The sequence below is a fragment of the Myotis yumanensis genome, unplaced genomic scaffold (genome assembly GCF_028538775.1).
Source record: "Myotis yumanensis isolate MYYU_CA2020_CCGP unplaced genomic scaffold, mMyoYum1.0.hap1 SCAF_9, whole genome shotgun sequence".
Taxonomy (NCBI): domain Eukaryota; kingdom Metazoa; phylum Chordata; class Mammalia; order Chiroptera; family Vespertilionidae; genus Myotis; species Myotis yumanensis.
In genome coordinates, this window is record NW_027223760.1 from 27,791,918 (window position 1) to 27,809,118 (window position 17,201).

The following is a 17,201-nucleotide window of genomic DNA, read 5'->3' on the forward strand; positions in this document are numbered from 1 at the left end:
ATGGCGACCAGTGGAGAAGGCAGAGACCCCAGTCACGAAGCGGCACCCTGGCCCCTGGCACAGGTGCAGGCGCAGGCGCAGGCGCAGAAGCTGGAGCCTCGGGTGGCCCGCAGACGCCTGTCCCAGGCTCGCCACCGAGCCACCCTGACAAAGCTCTTCGGTAACCTCCGGAGAATCGTCTACCAGCAGTCTGACTTCACAGCCTCGAAGGTAGGAGGACCTGAGCATGGGGAGGGAAGGTCCTATAGGTGGAGGGGCTGTGGAGCAGGTGGGGAAGGGCCTGGAGATGCTCCTCCCCCCATTCCTACCCCTGAGGGCTGGGGCCTGCCTGTGTGGGTCAGCGGTCAGCTGTGGACACCGCATTGCGCTGCGCCGGCTGCTGTCTGGCTGTGCTCCGTGCCCTGCTCCACGAGGCCCGTCAGTCCCTGCAGGTGGAATCACTCCCTCCTCCCGTGTGGTCCCATGGTCCTTCGTTTCTACCCCTTGTCAGCACTTGCTGAATGCTAGTTTGTGTTACCAGTAGTTGTTTCCGTGCCTGTCTCCCCTGATAGGATGTCAGCACCCTGAAAGCAGGGCTGGTTACCTGTTCCCCCCAGGCCCAGCACAGCTGCATCCCCTCAACATACATACCTGATGAGTGTGTCGCTCCTGACAGCCATCAGTGGTCAGAGTAATAAACAGTATTTAGCAGTTCTTGTTTTTTAATAATCTCACAGTTATCATTTTGACTTTAGTAATAATTTGGGGGCCCTAGATAATAAAGATACAATATTTAAAAAAAAAAAAAAAGGAAGGCAGATTGAAGCAGGAAGAAAGTAAAGGAAGGAAGAGAGCAAGGGAGGGAGAGAGGGAGGGAGGGAAGGAGGATGGGAGTGTGGGAAGAACGCTTGTGATTCTAGTCTTGCAGAACAGGACATTCAGAGTTCAAGTTGACAGAGCACTTACGTCTTCATATCAACGGGAGTGCATGCATTTAACAAATAAAACTATTGTTAGACTCGCACATTTACTATTAACCAGCCGGTTGCACATTGTGACCAGTGAGCGGAAGTTCATGGGGAGCCTGCTGCCCGCCTGGGGCTGACATCCACTCAGGCCGCCTCTAAGTCACCATGTATCCCACCGTCAAGTAGCACATGCAGTCGTTTGCCTTTTTTGCAGCCCTAGTAGTTTGCTGAACACAGCTTAATTTTTTCTGAATATTTTGAGAAACATTTCCCGATTACAACTTAAACTTCACAAATAAATAAATAAATAAATAAATAAATAAACGTCGTGCCTTCTGCGCATCAGAACAAACTTCCTATGCTTTTTATCAACAACGTGAAGGATGGTGGTTTTGTATCCCGGGGCCTCAGACCCGGGAAGGGGCTCCTGTGTCTGCAAAACCAGTCTGTGCAGGGGGAGACCGGCCTGTCAGCGTTGTCTGTCTCTGTCCTCAGTGGCAGGTTCTGAATAGGGCGAAGAGTCACATTCAGGAACAGGAACAAGTCTTGGATAATCTGCTGAAGGTGAAAGGTAACAGGTCCTACCGGCCACCCCCATCGCCCTCCCAGGGGAAGAAAGACTGGTTGGTTTTTCTATTAAAAACAGAGACATTGGGTTAAGTGAAGTGAATGAATATTTACTGAGTACCTACTGTGTGCTGGGTAGGCACTGGGCTTGGGCCAGGGGCACAATGAGATTCACAGCCCGACCTCAGGGTCGTCAGCCGTTGAAGGCACCTGATCTCATCTTGAGAGGCCAGAGAAGACGTGGGCCAGTGTTTGTCAGAACCTGGCTCCCTTCCTTGGCGCTAGGTTTGGAACCAAGAGAGATGGCTGCTGGGAACTTGAGTTTAATGAGCTGGTGGAAGCTGAACTCTGAAAGGGATACTTTCGATGCCTTGAGTGAGATGGGCCAGTCCAAGAAGCCCTTTCTCTTCACATCTGGAAGGAGGGGTACAGCTGGGCTCTTGACCCCCTAACACCGACCCCGGTTGGGCTAAGGGACCCCCATAATCCCCTTGGAAAGACAGGAGAGACTCAACAAAGGCCCAGCTTTCCCCCTTGCCTTCAACTCCCCAACAGAATCCTTCAAACTGCAGGATGGAAATGCAAACAGCTTAGAGGAGGTCAAGGAAAACTATGCCAGCATGTTCTCCAGAAATCACAGGTAAGACCCGGCCCTGGGAGCACCAGGGCCTGCTGGTGTTGCCATCCGCTGTCACGGAAACTGCTTTCCGCTGCAGCATGGGAAGAGCAGAGGAGGGCTGCTCACCGGTTAGAACCCTCTTGTGCTGGGGAGAATTCTTTCCTATTTTACCTTATAACATGCCTCGGATTTTGTTTTCTGATGATAAAAATCTCTGCTTATTACAGAAAATATCAAAAGTACAGAAAAGCCCTAAAAAGGAAATTAAAATACATATTGTCTCACCTCAAGAAAAACCAATGTTAATTTCAAAGCATAGCATTCCATTAAAAAAATTTTTTTTGCACATTATTTTATGGAAAGATGAGATCAAGTATTTATTTTGTATTATAGCTTTTACAAACTCAGTTAGTGGCCTTATTGGCGGGTGCAGATGAAAACAAGGAGAATCCAAAGCGCAGCCTGATTCCCAAGCTCCACAGGAGCCAAGAAAAGCCAGTGTGGACTTCTGAGAGTTTGGATCATGAATGGATGTTGACTTTTGCCAAGTGCTTTTTCTGCACCTAGTGAGATTGTAAAAATCATACTATTTTAAAATCAAATATTGATAAGATTTTTAGTCTGTCGATATGGTGAGTTACATGGATAGATTTTCAAAGTTTAAAACAACTGTCTCACATTCATAGAATAAATCCCACTTGGCCATAATATTTTAACACACACGCGAGTGTGTTATAATATATGACCTGTATGATATATATCATATATAATATATCATATATATCTGCGAAGACTGTTAAGAATTTTGGTGTCAGTGTTCATGAGGGACATTAATCTGTAGTTATCTTGTTTCTGTTTTCTCACCAGCCTGCTCCCAAATGAGGTTCATCCAGAAGACTTTGACAACTTGTACCCATTTGAGGAAGTCGGAAAGGATGCTGAGGAGGAAGACGAAGAGGAGGAAGAGGAGGAGGAGGAGGAAGACCAAGGAGAGGAGGAAGAGGAGGAGGAGGAGGAGGAGCAGGAGGAAAAAGTGGAGCTCTTACACTCCCCAGTCACTTTGCCACACGACCTCATGGAATTTGAACGGTGTGAACAGCTGAGCGAGGTGGCTCTGTGCACAGCTGGAGCTCCTGTTGGGGAAGGGGCGAGGCTCAGCTGGGCAACGCTGCAGCCTCAGTGAGCGCTCAGGCCAGGCCCTGAGCCGTGGATGCTCAGAATTTTCATACAGGAGGGGCTGGGGGTTGCGGTTGGCAGAAAAGCTAAAGAAATAGTCTTGAAGTTACATTTGCATAGCACATAACTGTGTTTACTTAGACCGGGTGCTTGTTTGGGGTACCTTTGGAAGGGGGGGTGATAGTGATTATAAGGGCTAGAGCCCCCTCCCACCCCACGCCCCCCAAAAGTCTGGGGCAGCATTATAGTAAGAAAGATGAGAATGGCTGGCTCAGACTCCACTGCCACTCACCGCCCTCCATGGACTGAGCCCCTTGACAGCCACATCAGCTTCCGGGGCGTTGGCTCAATAGATGGGAGGCTCCGTCCACAACTGAGCCTGACTCTCAGGCCTCAAGTCTAAGCGGGTGTCACATCACGTCTGCACATCCTTGGGCTCAGAATTTTAAGCAGTTTTCCTGTGGGGTGAGAGCTGCACCAGCCACGCCTCTCACCGTCTCGTCTATAAGGCACAGGATCTGGGAGGATGCGAGGAAGGGCTGTGAAACAGAAATCTGTCTCCATGGCCCCGGAGATGACATCTGCTCTCCAAGGCCTAGGGCCCCCAGAGACTAGCAATGCCAAGCCCCTGGCACAGCACAGAGAGGGGGCCACACGGGGTCCCGAGGAGACGGCCTGGGGTGGGGGCCCTTCAGGTCTGGGAGATGCTGTCGTTTCTGCTCCAGGTACCTCAACTTTTACAAGCAGACAATGGACCTCCTGACCAGGAACGGGACTGTCTCCTCCCAGGAGGCGACCCTGCCCGTGGTCTCCGCGGCCATCTCCCACCTGTGGCAGACCCTCTCTGAGGAGAAGAAGGCCAGCCTCCTGCAGGCCTTGGAGCAGAAGCACAGCGGCCTGGCGGGCCTCGAGGGGGTCCCCCAGGAGCCAGCCTGTGCCGAGGACAGCATGAAGGACAGTGGAGTCGACAGCCAAGGGGCCAGCTGCTCGCTCGAGTCCACCCCGGAGGAGGTGAGCGGTCCCTGGGGGTGGAGTGGAGGGGGTCACTCCAGGCCAAGTCTGAGGAGCTGTTCGGATTCTGGCCCACGTGGTCAGTGTCTGATTTTCCTGACATCATCTCCACAACCACAGAACAGCATTTCTCATTCTAGGGTTTGTTTCCCTGGAGGTTATAGAAGAGAAGCCTTAGCCTGGTCCGAGTGGTTCAGTGGTTGAGCATCAACCTATGAACTAGGACAGTGATGGCGAACCTTTTGAGCTCGGCGTGTCGGCATTTTGAAAAACCCTAACTTAACTCTGATGCCATGTCACATATAGAAATTTTTTTATATTTGCAACCATAGTAAAACAAAGACTTATATTTTTGATATTTATTTTATATATTTAAATGCCACTTAACAAAGAAAAATCAACCAAAAAAATGAGTTCGAGTGTCACCCTGACACGTGTGTCATAGGTTCGCCATCACTGAACTAGGAGGTCACGGTTCAATTCCCGGTCAGTGCACATGCCCGGGTTGCGGGCTCAATTCCTAGCCCAGTGTGGGGTGTGCTGGAGGCAGCTGATCAATAACTCTCTCTCATCATTGATGTTTCTGTCTCTCTTTCCCTCTTTGATATCAATACAAATATATATTAAAACATAATAATAATTAAAAAGAATAAATTTTTAAAAAGAAGAGATGCCTTAGATCAGCAGTTCTCAACCTGTGGGTTGCGACCCCTTTGGGGGTCGAACGACCCTTTCACAGGGGTTGCCTAATACCATCGGGAAACACATATATAATTACATATTGTTTTTGTGATTAATCACTATGCTTTAATTATGTTCAATTTGTAACAATAAAATTGGGGGTCACCACAACATGAGGAACTGTATTAAAGGGTCGAGGCATTAGGAAGGTTGAGAACCACTGCCTTAGATGGTTGTATCAGCTGGGCTTTTTATCTGCAAGTTCCTGGCTCCTTAAACCCTGAAGAAATGGACTGCTCACACCCTGGGAGGTCCCAAGGCAGGGCGGGGTCTGGTCAGCGTCTCAGTGATGTTACCATGGACTCGGTTTGTCTCTCTGCTCTGCTTCAGCTTAAGGCTGGTTTCTCACCTTCCCTGTCCTCCCCACTGTCCCTGCCTCTCTGACTCCCACAGCAATCGAGCTGTCATTCCTCTCTATCAGGTTAGAGAGGGAAAGATGTCCTGTGGCTGCTTCTCAAGGATCAAGGAAGAACTTTTCCAGAAATTCCCATCAAACGTCTTCTCTCTCATTGGCCAGATTTGGCCAGATTGACAGATTACTGAGCCAATGACCTGCATAATCAAGATCAGATTGCATTTAGACCAGCCAGGCCCAATCTCTGGGAGGAGTGTCAGTTCTCACCCCAAAGAGCATTGCTACCATTCAGTGAAGTTGGCTTTGGCCAACCCAGGACTGGGTGACAAGGCCAGCAGAACAAGGAGCAGTTACGTCCCACATAGAGACAGAGCCACTGTTCCTGTGGCTTCTAAAGTAGTTGCAGCTCCTGGTCCATCTGGCTGTGGAACAGCTGTGTTCGGAGCCAGGCCTGGACTCCGGGTCGGGGGCGGGGGGGGGGGGGGGGGGGAGGGCCGGGTGCTGGGTGCTCCAGAAGGGCGGTGGGGCCTGCCTGTGCCCCTCCCCGGCTGGCTTGTGAGGGGGTTGCCTGGTGGGGGCAGCGTGTGGCCTGCAACTTCAGTGGGCAAACTGGCTGAGGGCAGGGATTTAGGTCCTGGGCCCCTGCCCCCGGCCCGGGGGGAGGCACACAGAGGTGAAGGGCCTCTAGGCTGATGGACACGGGAGCTCCCTGACCCTCCCCAGATCCTGTTGGAGATGACCAAAGGGATAGCTAAAAGAGGGCACAGGAAATGTCTAGAAAACCAGGAGGGGGCCATCCACAAGGCCAGAGTCCCAAGGGGTTCGGTTCAGGGGAAGCACATTGTCTGAGGAGTCGAAGGGCAGACACAACCCCGGGCGGAGAACCCCCCCTCCTCTCTGGGGGCTGCCTCTGTGACCGGTGCTGGATAAAACAGCCCGGCAGCAAAATTGTGCGTGTGAGAAGGTTCCATGCAATAGTTCATCTAAAATTCAAATTTAACAAAGTATCCTGTATGTTTATTTGCTAAATCTGGCAATCTTAAGTGTATATCACGTTCCTGTGGAATATTTAATATTCTTCAACAAGTTAAGGAGAAGCGGGACCAAAAACTGTCTAAATAGCAAGATTCCCAAGTTGGGGATATATGCCGTAATATGCCCAGGGGAAGGACTGAGGGAAAGAAGTCACTATGTTAACGATGGGCCTCTCCAGGTGGGATTGTTTCTGGGTGATTTTTATTTTTTCTATCAGTTACTATTTTCACGACAAACATGTATTTCTTTTAAAAAGCAGACAATATTCAATAGTAGCTAATATGGCCCTCGCCAGTTTGGCTCAGTGGATAGAGCCTGCGGACTGAAGGGTCCCAGGTTCAATTCCGGTCAAGGGCACATGCCTGGGTTGTGGGCTCGATCACCAGTAGGGGCCATGCAGGAGGCAGCCAATCAATGATTCTCTCTCACCACTGATGTGTCTATCTCTGTCTCCCTCTCCCTTCTTCTCTGAAATCAATAAAAATATATTTTAAAAAATAATAGCTAATATGTTTGAGCCATGATGTGCCTGGTGCCTCACACAGTTCTTATTTAATCCTTGCAAAACCCTATGAGTAGGCACTGTGGAGGATTCGAGAGATGAGGTCACTTGTCTGAGGTCACTTGTCTTGTGTGTGTATGTGGGGGTACCCCTGCTGGGATGTTTAGGAGCCTCCCCTGCAGCCCTTCAGAGGGGTGCATAATTCAGTGGGAATTCTTGGGGATCCACTTTTTCCTGTGATTCGAAGTGGGCTGGTCCTAGGATTGTGCCATTGCCCTGGGGACAGTGTTGTCTGGGGTTCTTCTGTGCAGCTTACTGAGTGGCAGGGCTGGGTGTTGGCTCTCCTGCAGCCTAACTCCAGAGCCGAGTTATGGCTCAAATGGGCTCTGCACCTGCAAAGGTGTAGACGAGCCCTCCTCCAGGTAAACTGAGGCTCAGATCTGGCTGCTGCATCTCACACCGTCTTCTTTAGAAAGAGGAAACCACCGTCCCCAGCACCTCCCTCTGGGGTCGGCAGTTTGTTCTGGGCGGGCAAGAGCTTCATATTCCCCTCCTGGGAAGGTCACCAAGCAGAGACCCTGAGAGTCTGATTGGGCCCAGCTTTCATGGGCTCGCCCTTCGGAGCCGAGGGGGAAAGAGAGGCAGTCTTGCTCCTCATCCTGCAGCAGCCCAGGGCAAAGGTCAAACTGTTCTGTGCTTTCTTTCAGCTCCTTTTTGAAGATGCCTACGATGTGGCATGTTTCCTGGATAAAAGTGAGGCGTCTAGCTCCAGGTGAGGACAGGGTATGAGATGGTGTGTGTGTGTACATGTGTGTATTGTGTGTGCATGTATGTACATACATGTGTGAGTATGTGCATGTGTATGTGGGGGTACCCCTGCTGGGATGTTTAGGGGCCTCCCCTGCAACCCTTCAGAGGGGTGCATAATGCAGTGGGAATTTTTGGGGATCCACTTTTTCCTGTGATTCGAACGGGCTGGTCCTAGGATTGTGCCATTGCCCTGGGGACAGTGTTGTCTGGGGTTCTTCTGCGCAGAAAATTCTTCCATCCTGGCCCAGGGCTGACACACAGGTTATCAACTCCAGATTGTCCATGTTGCCCTGTTTTCCCAGGATGAGGTGGCCACGGGCAGGTTACAGCCCTCGGTCTGACCTGAGAGGCGGGCGGGGGGCCTGGCCCTGAGAAACTGAGCCAACATGGAAACAGGCCGCATGTCCCTCTCCTTTCCTCTCTGAACTCAATAAAAAATCTTTTTTCTACTTTGCCTGGGAAAGGTGGGGGCTGCTGCCAGAAGGTTCCCAGCTGGCTGGAATGTGAGGTCAAAATGCCAGCTGTCCTGGCGTGACTCCTGGCCTCTTTGCTCTGGGTCCCTGGGCGTTGGCTCTCTCCTTGTCCCAGGAAGGCAGGGGAAAGGACTCTGCAAAATAGGCCTTTTCTCTGCATCCGTGTTCCCCTGAGACCTCCTGGGTGGAGGCATCTGAAGGGACTGAACTCAAGTGTGCGATGTGCCCGCAGGTGGGCCAGAGCCGTGGGGCATCGCTGTAGAGGTCGACTCTTAGGGACAGAGGACATCTTGTTCCTCTGTTCCCGAGGCCATAGCTCAGGGCCCTACGTTAGGACCCGGGAGTCAGTCCCCCCATTGTCTCACTTTCCCAGCCGGTGCCAGACGCGATATTGAGCTGAGGCGATGTAAACCTTCCAAGAAGGACTCCTGGCTCTCTGAGGACTCAGCTGGGTGTTTGAAAGTGCTTGGTTCACACCATCATCCGAGTTTTTAGGGGGTACGAGCAGAGGTCAAAGAGTAGGATTCAAAACATTGGCGGTTTCTCTCCTTCTCTGCCGTCAGTTCTCTGTTCGCCAGCTGCAACCCAGAGAACCCGGAAGAAAAGTTTCAGCTCTACACGCAGATCATCGACTTCTTTGAAGACCTCTGCTGTGTCCACACTCAAGAGAAGCAGGTAGGACGGGCGGAGTGGGAGACCTCCGCCCCATCCCCTCCATCCTCAGGATCCAGGTCCCTTGAGGGGAGCTAGATCTCACCCGGATCACACCACAAGGCCAGGTGGGGACGCTCTCTCATTCTCTGTGGCCTGCTCCATGGATGCTCGACTTCAGCCTAAGGCAGCCTGTGGGATGGTAGACGTCGGGGAAACTGAGGGGAGAGAGAGGGATGCCCTTTAGGGCAGACCCTGATGTAGCGACCAGGTCCCAGGGCCTGGCTCGTCCCAGGAATTCCTAAATGTCCTGTGACTCCTTGACTCCTTGACTCCTTGCCAAGAGGCAGGGCTGTTTCCCCATCCAGACCCGGGAGATATTTGCTCTCAGCTTTGGGAAGATGTTAATTTCTGGCGGTGGAACTTGTAATGACATAAGTAGCACAGGTCTTGGTTAAGAGGTATATTCTGGAAGCTTCCTTGGGGGGAGGAGTTTATGCCTGAGCCATGAAGCGTCATAGCCATAGCTTTGCTGTACTAATTTAGAAGAACTACAATTGTTTGTCTTAAAAGGTAAGCAGTAATAATGAGAATGTCTGTGTAAAAATAACCAGGACAGCTTTTCAACAGGCTGAGGAGTAGCATGGCCCTTTTCCCACGGAGCCCCGGTGGGAACGCATTAGTGGGACAGTCTTTGCTCTCCCTGCCTCCTTGCTGCACTGGGGGCAGAAAAGGAAGAGCAAGCAGGGGAGGGAGTAGCCGCACAAAGCAGAGGCGCTCAAACTGGGATCACCTGGAGAGCATCTTGGAAATGCGGGCTCTTGGGGCCCCAACCTCCAAGGTGCTCACTCAGTGCTTCGAGGTGGGACCCCAGGAATCTGTATTTTGAACAGGTTACTCTAGAGCAAGCATGTCAAACTCAAAGGCTAACATGGGCCAAATAAACAAGGCATGCGGCCCACGGGCCGTGAGTTTGACATGCTTGCCCTGGAGGTTCTGGTGCAGGAGGCCTGGGGCCTTCAGAGCTGCTGGTGTGAAGAGGGAACTTCCATTCTCTCCCCATCCATCCCCCCGTGGGCTCTGTGGGAAGTGGCCGAGTGACACTTCATTGTTGGTGCCACACACTAGCACCAGCTCGGTGGTGCACAACCCCTCATTCTGGAGGCCAGAAGGCAAATGGACGTGCAGGCAGGGCATGCCATCGTCTCTGGAAGCTGGAGGGGGGAATCCCGCCACACCTGGTCCTCGCTTCTGGCGGCCGCAGCCCTCGCACTCCTCGGCGGGCAGCTGCATCCCTTCAGCCGCTGCCGCTGCCTTCACGAGCCCTTCTTCTGTGCCTCTCGGTCCCTCTCATCTTCTTATAAGGACGCCAGTCATTGGGATTGGGGGCCACCCCGAGTCCAGGATGAGTTCATCTCAAGACCCTTAACTCATCATAATTGCAAAGACCCTCTTTCCAAATAAGGTGGACAAGAACTTGGGGGAACACTAGTCCACACACTGCAGCACCCCAATTCCTGAAAACACCTCTCACAGCTGTTGCTTTTGCAAACCTGCAGCTTCACATGCCTCAGACGCCCTTTTCAGGGGCTTAAGGAACTAGAACATTTTGAACATTATTCGAGCACTTTGTGTGACAGACCTGAGTGTCTGCACCCCTTGCATCCCCTTTACTCCGACTCCTTCTTTTCTCAACCTTTGCCGTTGCCTTCACCCTGAACAAGGGGCCCGGGTGATCTTCCTCTGACCACCGGATCCCCCATGGGGTGCTGGCTCCCCGTGCACCCGCCCCCCTCAGGAGAGCACGGGAATGAGGACCCTTCTCCTGAGCTGGAAAGGCTTCATCTGCAGGCTCATCCCCCAATCTGGCTGTCACCCTGGGACCAGGTTCCCCATTCATGAGATGGTTACCTGGGGGATGCTTCCCACGGCCCCAGGGGATCAACCCCAGACCAGCAGGGCTAACAGAGGACAGGGGTCATTTCCTGCTGGGGTGGGGAGAGGCAGCACGTGCAAAAACCCGGGGACATACTCTCAGAGGGAGAAGTGACGGGGGATTCGGAGAGGTTGGCTGGGGTCCTTGTAAAGGGAATGAGGAACTTACTAAACAGACATGGTGCTGCTTCTTGAAAAAAACGATCTCCTAACAGCGCACCCGTGTTCAACTTCAAGTTACCAAAAGGCACACCAGGAAAACAGTGTCATTCCGTCCAGCGCCCCTAGGTTACGACCCAGCCCTGCCTCAAAGGCAACCACCACGACCAGTTCCTTGAACAGCCATCCAATGTTTATGAATTCTTTCAAACACAAATGGTGGTCTGCTGTGCACCTTGCTTTGCATCTTGTCCTTTTTAAAAAAAAATATTTTTGACTTTTATTTATTTATTTATTTATTTAGAGAGAGAGAAAGAGAGAGGAAGGGAGAGGGAGGAAGAGAGAGAAACAGCGATGTGAGAGAGAAACATCAAACACTAATTGGCTGCCTCCTGCATGCCCCGCACCGGGGATGGAGTCCGAAACCTAGGAATGGAACCAGCAACTTTTTGGTTCATGGGACGATGCTCAACCAATTGAGCTACACCAGCCAGGGCGCTCTTGCCCTTTTAAATTAGTACGTCCCACAGATAGAGAGCGATTACATTCCTTTTTTTGAATCATGGTGTTCCATTGGTAGATGCGTCACGGTGTAATTCAAAGTCCTCTATTGATAAGCATTTGAATGAGACTTCGCCTGTCTCTCTTCTGGGCTCCCGGAATTCCCCAGGATAGGAAAGAAGCCAGTCTGCAGTATCCAGGAAAAGCCTTTTTTGTGGTCAAAGAGTAAAATGGACATGGGACCTCCCCCCCACTGCCCTTACTTCCTGGCCGTAAGCTGGGGGTGAAGATGCAGCTGAAAAGATGTGGGTAGAGACTGAGGGGGCGGGGCACGCCTACCGTGGAGGAGCCTCCTCGCCCCCCAATCTGGCTGTCGCCCAGGGCCAGGAATCCTTAAAAAAATATCAATCCTCTTCCACCCTGTGTGTTGCAGGAAGCAGACCTTCCCATAGACGACGAGCTGTTGATGCTGCAGTGCTTGGAGACCTTTGATGATGAAGATCTGTAGTGCAGAAGGGCTGGGAGGGGAGGCAATGAAGGAAGTGGACAGTTTCAAGTTTGAATGCCCGTTGCACCCGCCTCGGCCTTCTGGGATATTTTGGATGGACTCTCCCAGAAGCATGTTGATGGTTTTCGTTTTGATTATTATAAAGCATTACGAGCAGCGTGGCTCTGTGTTGGTCTTTCAGGGTTGTTTGGTGAAGGGGCTGTCCTGCAGGGGACACACCTGCTCCCCCTCTGCTCCTTTGGGCGGGGTGGTGCCGGGCGCCGCTGAGGCGCAGGCCCTGGGCCTTCCCCGAGGAGGACAGGCAGCACCCGTCTGTGGAGGTGCCAGAATCCTGGGTACTTTCCGTGCACTCTGGGTTCAGGTTGTTGTTCTGTGGGGTTCTGGAGAGTTCTGGGGACCACCCGTTCATCCTGCATGCTCTGGGAGCCCGGAATAGTGCTGACCCCAAACGAGTGCTACAGGACACCAGTCAGGGTGGGACCAGCGACACCTGCTTCTTCTGGTGATAAAGACCCCTGAACGGAGGCCACGCCAGGTCCCAGCGCTTTCCAGCGAGGCTCCTGGACAGAGAGTGTATCATGTCCCTGGGCATGTACACTGGGAGTGATATTTTGTCAAACATTATTCTAGATGCTTCTATGACGGTATTTTTGATGTAATGAACATGTAAATCAGTAGACTTTGAGTAAAGCAGGTTACTCGCCCTAATGTGGTGGGCCTTGTCTAATCAGTTGAAGGACCGACTAGACCAAAAGAAAAGACTTAAGGGAGAAGGAATTCTGCCAATGACAGCCCTCAGAGACTCAGGCTGCAACTCTCCCAGCCTACTGGGGTCTACCCTGCAGATTTTGGACTTGCCAGCCTCCACAATCCAGGAGCCTTTGGCTTAAAGACTCTCTCTCTCTCTCATGTGTGTGTGTGTACACCCATTATGTGCATATATAGTACATAGCTAACACATGTATATAGGCGTGTGAACATATATGTATGTAGGTATGTGAATATATGTATGTGAACACACACACACACATGCTGTTGACTTGTTTTCTCTAGAGAACCCTGACGAATCCACTGAATGTACAGAGAGAATGGGGATGGGTTTGCCTGGATCTTTACAGTTTACACATTTTAGCGACAGTAGCTCCCCTCTACTGAAGGCTGTTTCATCTGTCTGCTCCACAGCCCAGCTCTCACCGCTCACCGTCCTGTGATGCAGGAGGCAACCCCAAGGACGCCCACTGGGGGGTGCAGGGCTTGCAGCTTTGTTGGCACCTGACTGTTTGCAAACTGCAGGGCACAGAGGGGAGGGCCTGGAGGGGCCAGCAGGGCCACCTGCCTCTTTGGGAAGAGACCTGTTCTTTCAGCCAACAGCCCCATCTCCGTCCCCTGCTCCACCCGAGGCTTCTTCTCCCAAGGCATCAAAATGTCCTAAGAACATGCAGACTGCGGGAGTTTCGATGGGGATGGACATCAGGCTACACTGGTTTCCATGACAGACATCAGGGCTGGAGCCAGGGAAGGATGCAGCCTGAGTCCAGGCCGCAGGGACGGAGTGCCAGGTCACAGCATGCTTGTCATGGTCTTCACCGACTGTGTATTCGGCTGCCACAGTGTATGGGACGCTGGGGGTGCTCAGGAGGGTGTGGTCCCTACCCATGGCTGCACGGGGAGACCAGCACATTCTGGGTTGGGGTGGGGTGGAGACGGCTTGGGGACCTGCATCAGAGAGACAGCCTCACATCCGGGTCTCTATGGCACCCTGCAGGCGCTCTCCTGAGAAATCCTGGGAGCAGAGTGTGAGCTGACTCACTCCCCTCTCCCCTTTCCCACCAGGTTCCCGCCTGGGCCAGAAGGGCAGGAACCGGGTGCAGGAGGAAGTGCAGCACTTGGTGCCAATCCCACAGGGGAGGGCGTAGATCTCCAAGACCCTCGTAGTCTCCTCCGACCCCTGGGCTTGACTCCATGCCAGGAGGCCTCGCTCCTCCAGACTTCCTGAGAGGAGACAGGGAGCAGTCAAGACTGGGCGCAGGGAGAGTGGGCGAAGGTGAGCTGGAAGGCGCCTCTGGTGCCCCTTGCAGGCACTCATGAGGTCTCCTCTCAGCGCCCTCCACCTGCCAACAGAGCCGCCAAGCCCATCGCAGGAATCACAGCTCAGCTCCACCGGGCTCCTCAGGCATCCCTGAGCCCCAGGTGGGGCTGACCGTGCAGAACTCGGGCAGGACCTTCTATGAACCACTGTCCTGTCACTGGGGCTGGCTTTTCCACATGTTAATGTTTCTGGAATGCAGACACATTTTACACGTGGAGGAGACAGGAATGCGGAAAAGAGAATAGAAGCAGATGCTATCACAGAGGTCCTTGCAAGAGGCTGTGGGAGGGCCAAGAAAGGAGCGTGGGGGCCCAGCCGGAGCGGCTCAGTGGTTGAGTGTCGTCAACCTATGAACCAGGAGATCACAGTTCGATTCCCAGTCAGGGCACATGCCTGGGTTGCAGCTTGATCCCCAGGGTCGGGTGTGCAGGAGGCAGCTGATCAATGATTCTCTCTCATCATTGATGTTTCTCTCTCTCTTTTTCTCTCTCTCTCTCTCTCTCTCTCTCTCTCTCTCCCTCCCTTCCTCTCTGAAATCAATGAAAATATTTTTTTAAAAAGAAAAGAAGGGAGCATGGGAAGCCATCGATGATGGTAGCTCTGCGCTCTCCACCTTCCACACCCTCAGCACTTAGAGACCCAGTTGGCTCATCATCATACTTATCACCTCCGATGGCAATTGCCTGCTTTCTTGACCCTCCCACAGTAGCCAGTGGGTTTCTGGGAGGCAGGGGGCATGTCTTTCTGCTCTTCATATTCTCAGTTCCGGACCACCGGAAAGAAGCAAGTATTGCAGTGATGGCGAACCTTTTGAGCTCGGCGTGTCAGCATTTTGAAAAACCCTAACTTAACTCTGGTGCCGTGTCACATATAGAAATGTTTTGATATTTGCAACCATAGTAAAACAAAGATTTATGTTTTTGATATTTATTTTGTATATTTAAATGCCATTTAACAAAGAAAAATCAACCAAAAATATGAGTTCGCGTGTCACCTCTGACACGCGTGTCATAGGTTCGCCATCACTGAAGTATTGTAATAAAGTGAGTCATAATCTTTGTGCTGGTGAAGTTTGTTTAAAAAAACAACATAATATCTGTGAAGCACAATAAAGTGAAGTGCAATAAAACAGGGTATGCCTGTACATAGCACCAGGAACACAAGTGCTCAAGGGGTTTCTATTAAAAACTAGAGGCCTGGTGCATGGATTTGTGCACTGGTGGGGTCCCTTGGCCTGGCCTGCAGGGATCAGGCTGAAACTGGCAATCCAATATTCCCTGAGGGGTCCCGGAGTGGGAGAAGGCATTCTGCAAAGTTGCTGTTGCTCAGCAGCTCCTGCATTGAGCATCTGCCCCCTGGTGGTCAGTGTGCATCATAGCTACCGGACGGTTAGCCCAACCGGTCGCTTAGGCTTTTATATAAATAGATATTAGTGAATGAGTGAATGAATGAATGGATACCTGCATTCTCTCCCTTGTCAATTAGATTGCAGGCTCTAAGAGAGCCGGGCCTATGTCTTTTTCTTTTTGCTTCTGGTGTATTTATCACCTTAGAGCCCTGTGATGGGCTGAACTGTGTCCCCCAAAAAAACTATGTTGAAGCCCTAATGATTGTATTTGGAGAAAGGAGCTTTTAAGAGACGACTAAGTTAAGGAGGGGGGCTTTGGGATGGGCCCTAGTCTAATCTGATGGGTGTCTTTATAAGAAGAGGAGACTAGGACACAGAGAGAGATCCGGGGGATGCACACCCACAGAGGAAAGGGCAAGTGAGGACACAGTGAGAAGGCAGCCGTTTGCAAGCCTAGGAGAGGGGCCTCAGGAGAAACCAACCCTGCCAACACCTGGATCTCAGATTTCCAGGCTCCAGACTGTGAGAAAATACATTGTGGTTGTTTAAGCCCCCAAGAAAGCTAATACAGACCCATATGCCCCACCCAGACCCATGGCCCATGCAGGCTGTGGCCAGCCTGACCTGGTAATCAGTGCTGGAGAAACAAGGCGAGTGGCCCACATGCTGGCCACCTACCAGAACAGCTAGCTTACAGCGCAAAGGGAGCCCTACCAGGGATGGTGTTGTCCAGGAGGAAGGCCAGAAATCCACCGACAAACATGCCCGTGGTCAGCAGCACCTGGATGACCTGGTCCAGCTGGAGAATCCCTGGAGTGGAGATAAAAGTGATGAGGATTCCCAGGGGGCGAGGGCCCGCTGGCCCGGCCCCTGGAGTGGTCACGGTCCTGAGGCTGACGAGTCACCTGTCTGGAGCAGGTCCGAGTTCTTGTTCACCCAGTTTGGAATGGTGAGCCCACAGTAGATGGAGAAGCCAAAGACAAAGAGGTTCCTGGACGAGTTCATGTCCACGTGCTGCAGGGAGAGAGGCCCCGGCCACCCGGAGACGCCAGTGCTGTGGCTGCACACCCAGCTGACGCCCCCTCCAAATGCCCCTTCCTCCCACCGCCACCATAGGTGTGGGGGCAGGAGGCTGAACTCAGCAACACATGCTCCCAGTGGACAAGCCAAGCTCCAATTCCCACTTGACCTTGGGAGCTCAGTGGTTTGGGTAATCCAATTCAAACTGATACAATTTCTGGTTTGGGGTGCTTCTATTTCTTTCTTCCATTGGGGGCCAGTGTGGTTACTGGGACCAAGAATCCCCCCTCTTCCCCTTCCCTGGCCCTGTTCCACTCATCTCAATCCTGTGGGCTCCTTCCAGGGTGGGACACGCTGCTGCATTCCCACGGGCGCCCGGCTTACCTGCAGATTGGAAATCCCCACGGCTGCGATGATCCCGAACATCACGATGAACATGCCTCCGATCACGGGGGTCGGGATGGTGGCAAACGCAGCCCCGATCTTCCCAAAGACGCCCATCAGGAGCAGCACGCAGCCTGAGGCGACAATCACCATCCTGCTCCCCACCTGAGGCATCCGGGAGATGGGAGGCGGAGCTCAGCACCAGCCGGGCCCCATGGCACCGGGGCCTCCACCCTGCTCCGGGGGACTCACAGCAGCAGCAGCACCACCTAACCCCAGAGTGGCCCCCCTCTGCTCTCACATGGAAAGATGGGGGTGTAACCAGGTGGCAGCTGAAGACTCAGGTCTGGAGGCCTAACCCAGGCTGGGC

At 52.4% G+C, this 17,201-nt stretch overlaps 2 protein-coding genes across 5 annotated transcripts in view; one reads left to right on the forward strand and one right to left on the reverse strand.

The window, feature by feature from the left end:
• STRA8 (stimulated by retinoic acid 8) lies at window positions 1-12,490 on the forward strand. Its single transcript, XM_070423956.1, has 8 exons — window positions 1-210; window positions 1,443-1,518; window positions 2,070-2,154; window positions 3,001-3,222; window positions 4,035-4,320; window positions 7,661-7,725; window positions 8,800-8,911; window positions 11,916-12,490. The coding sequence occupies exons 1-8, from the start codon at window positions 1-3 to the stop codon at window positions 11,988-11,990; spliced, it is 1,131 nt and encodes a 376-aa protein (XP_070280057.1). The 3' UTR covers window positions 11,991-12,490.
• Window positions 11,288-17,201, reverse strand: part of LOC139016219 (solute carrier family 23 member 1-like) — a 25,302-nt gene continuing 19,388 nt past the window's right edge. For all 4 annotated transcript variants that reach the window (XM_070423951.1, XM_070423953.1, XM_070423950.1 and 1 more), the window contains 4 exons: window positions 16,832-16,996; window positions 16,333-16,441; window positions 16,142-16,237; window positions 11,288-13,982 (listed from right to left, as the gene is read on the reverse strand). In XM_070423951.1, coding sequence (XP_070280052.1) covers window positions 13,726-13,982; window positions 16,142-16,237; window positions 16,333-16,441; window positions 16,832-16,996 — 627 coding nt within the window. In that variant the 3' untranslated portion in view covers window positions 11,288-13,725. The remainder of the gene's footprint in view (window positions 13,983-16,141; window positions 16,238-16,332; window positions 16,442-16,831; window positions 16,997-17,201) is intronic.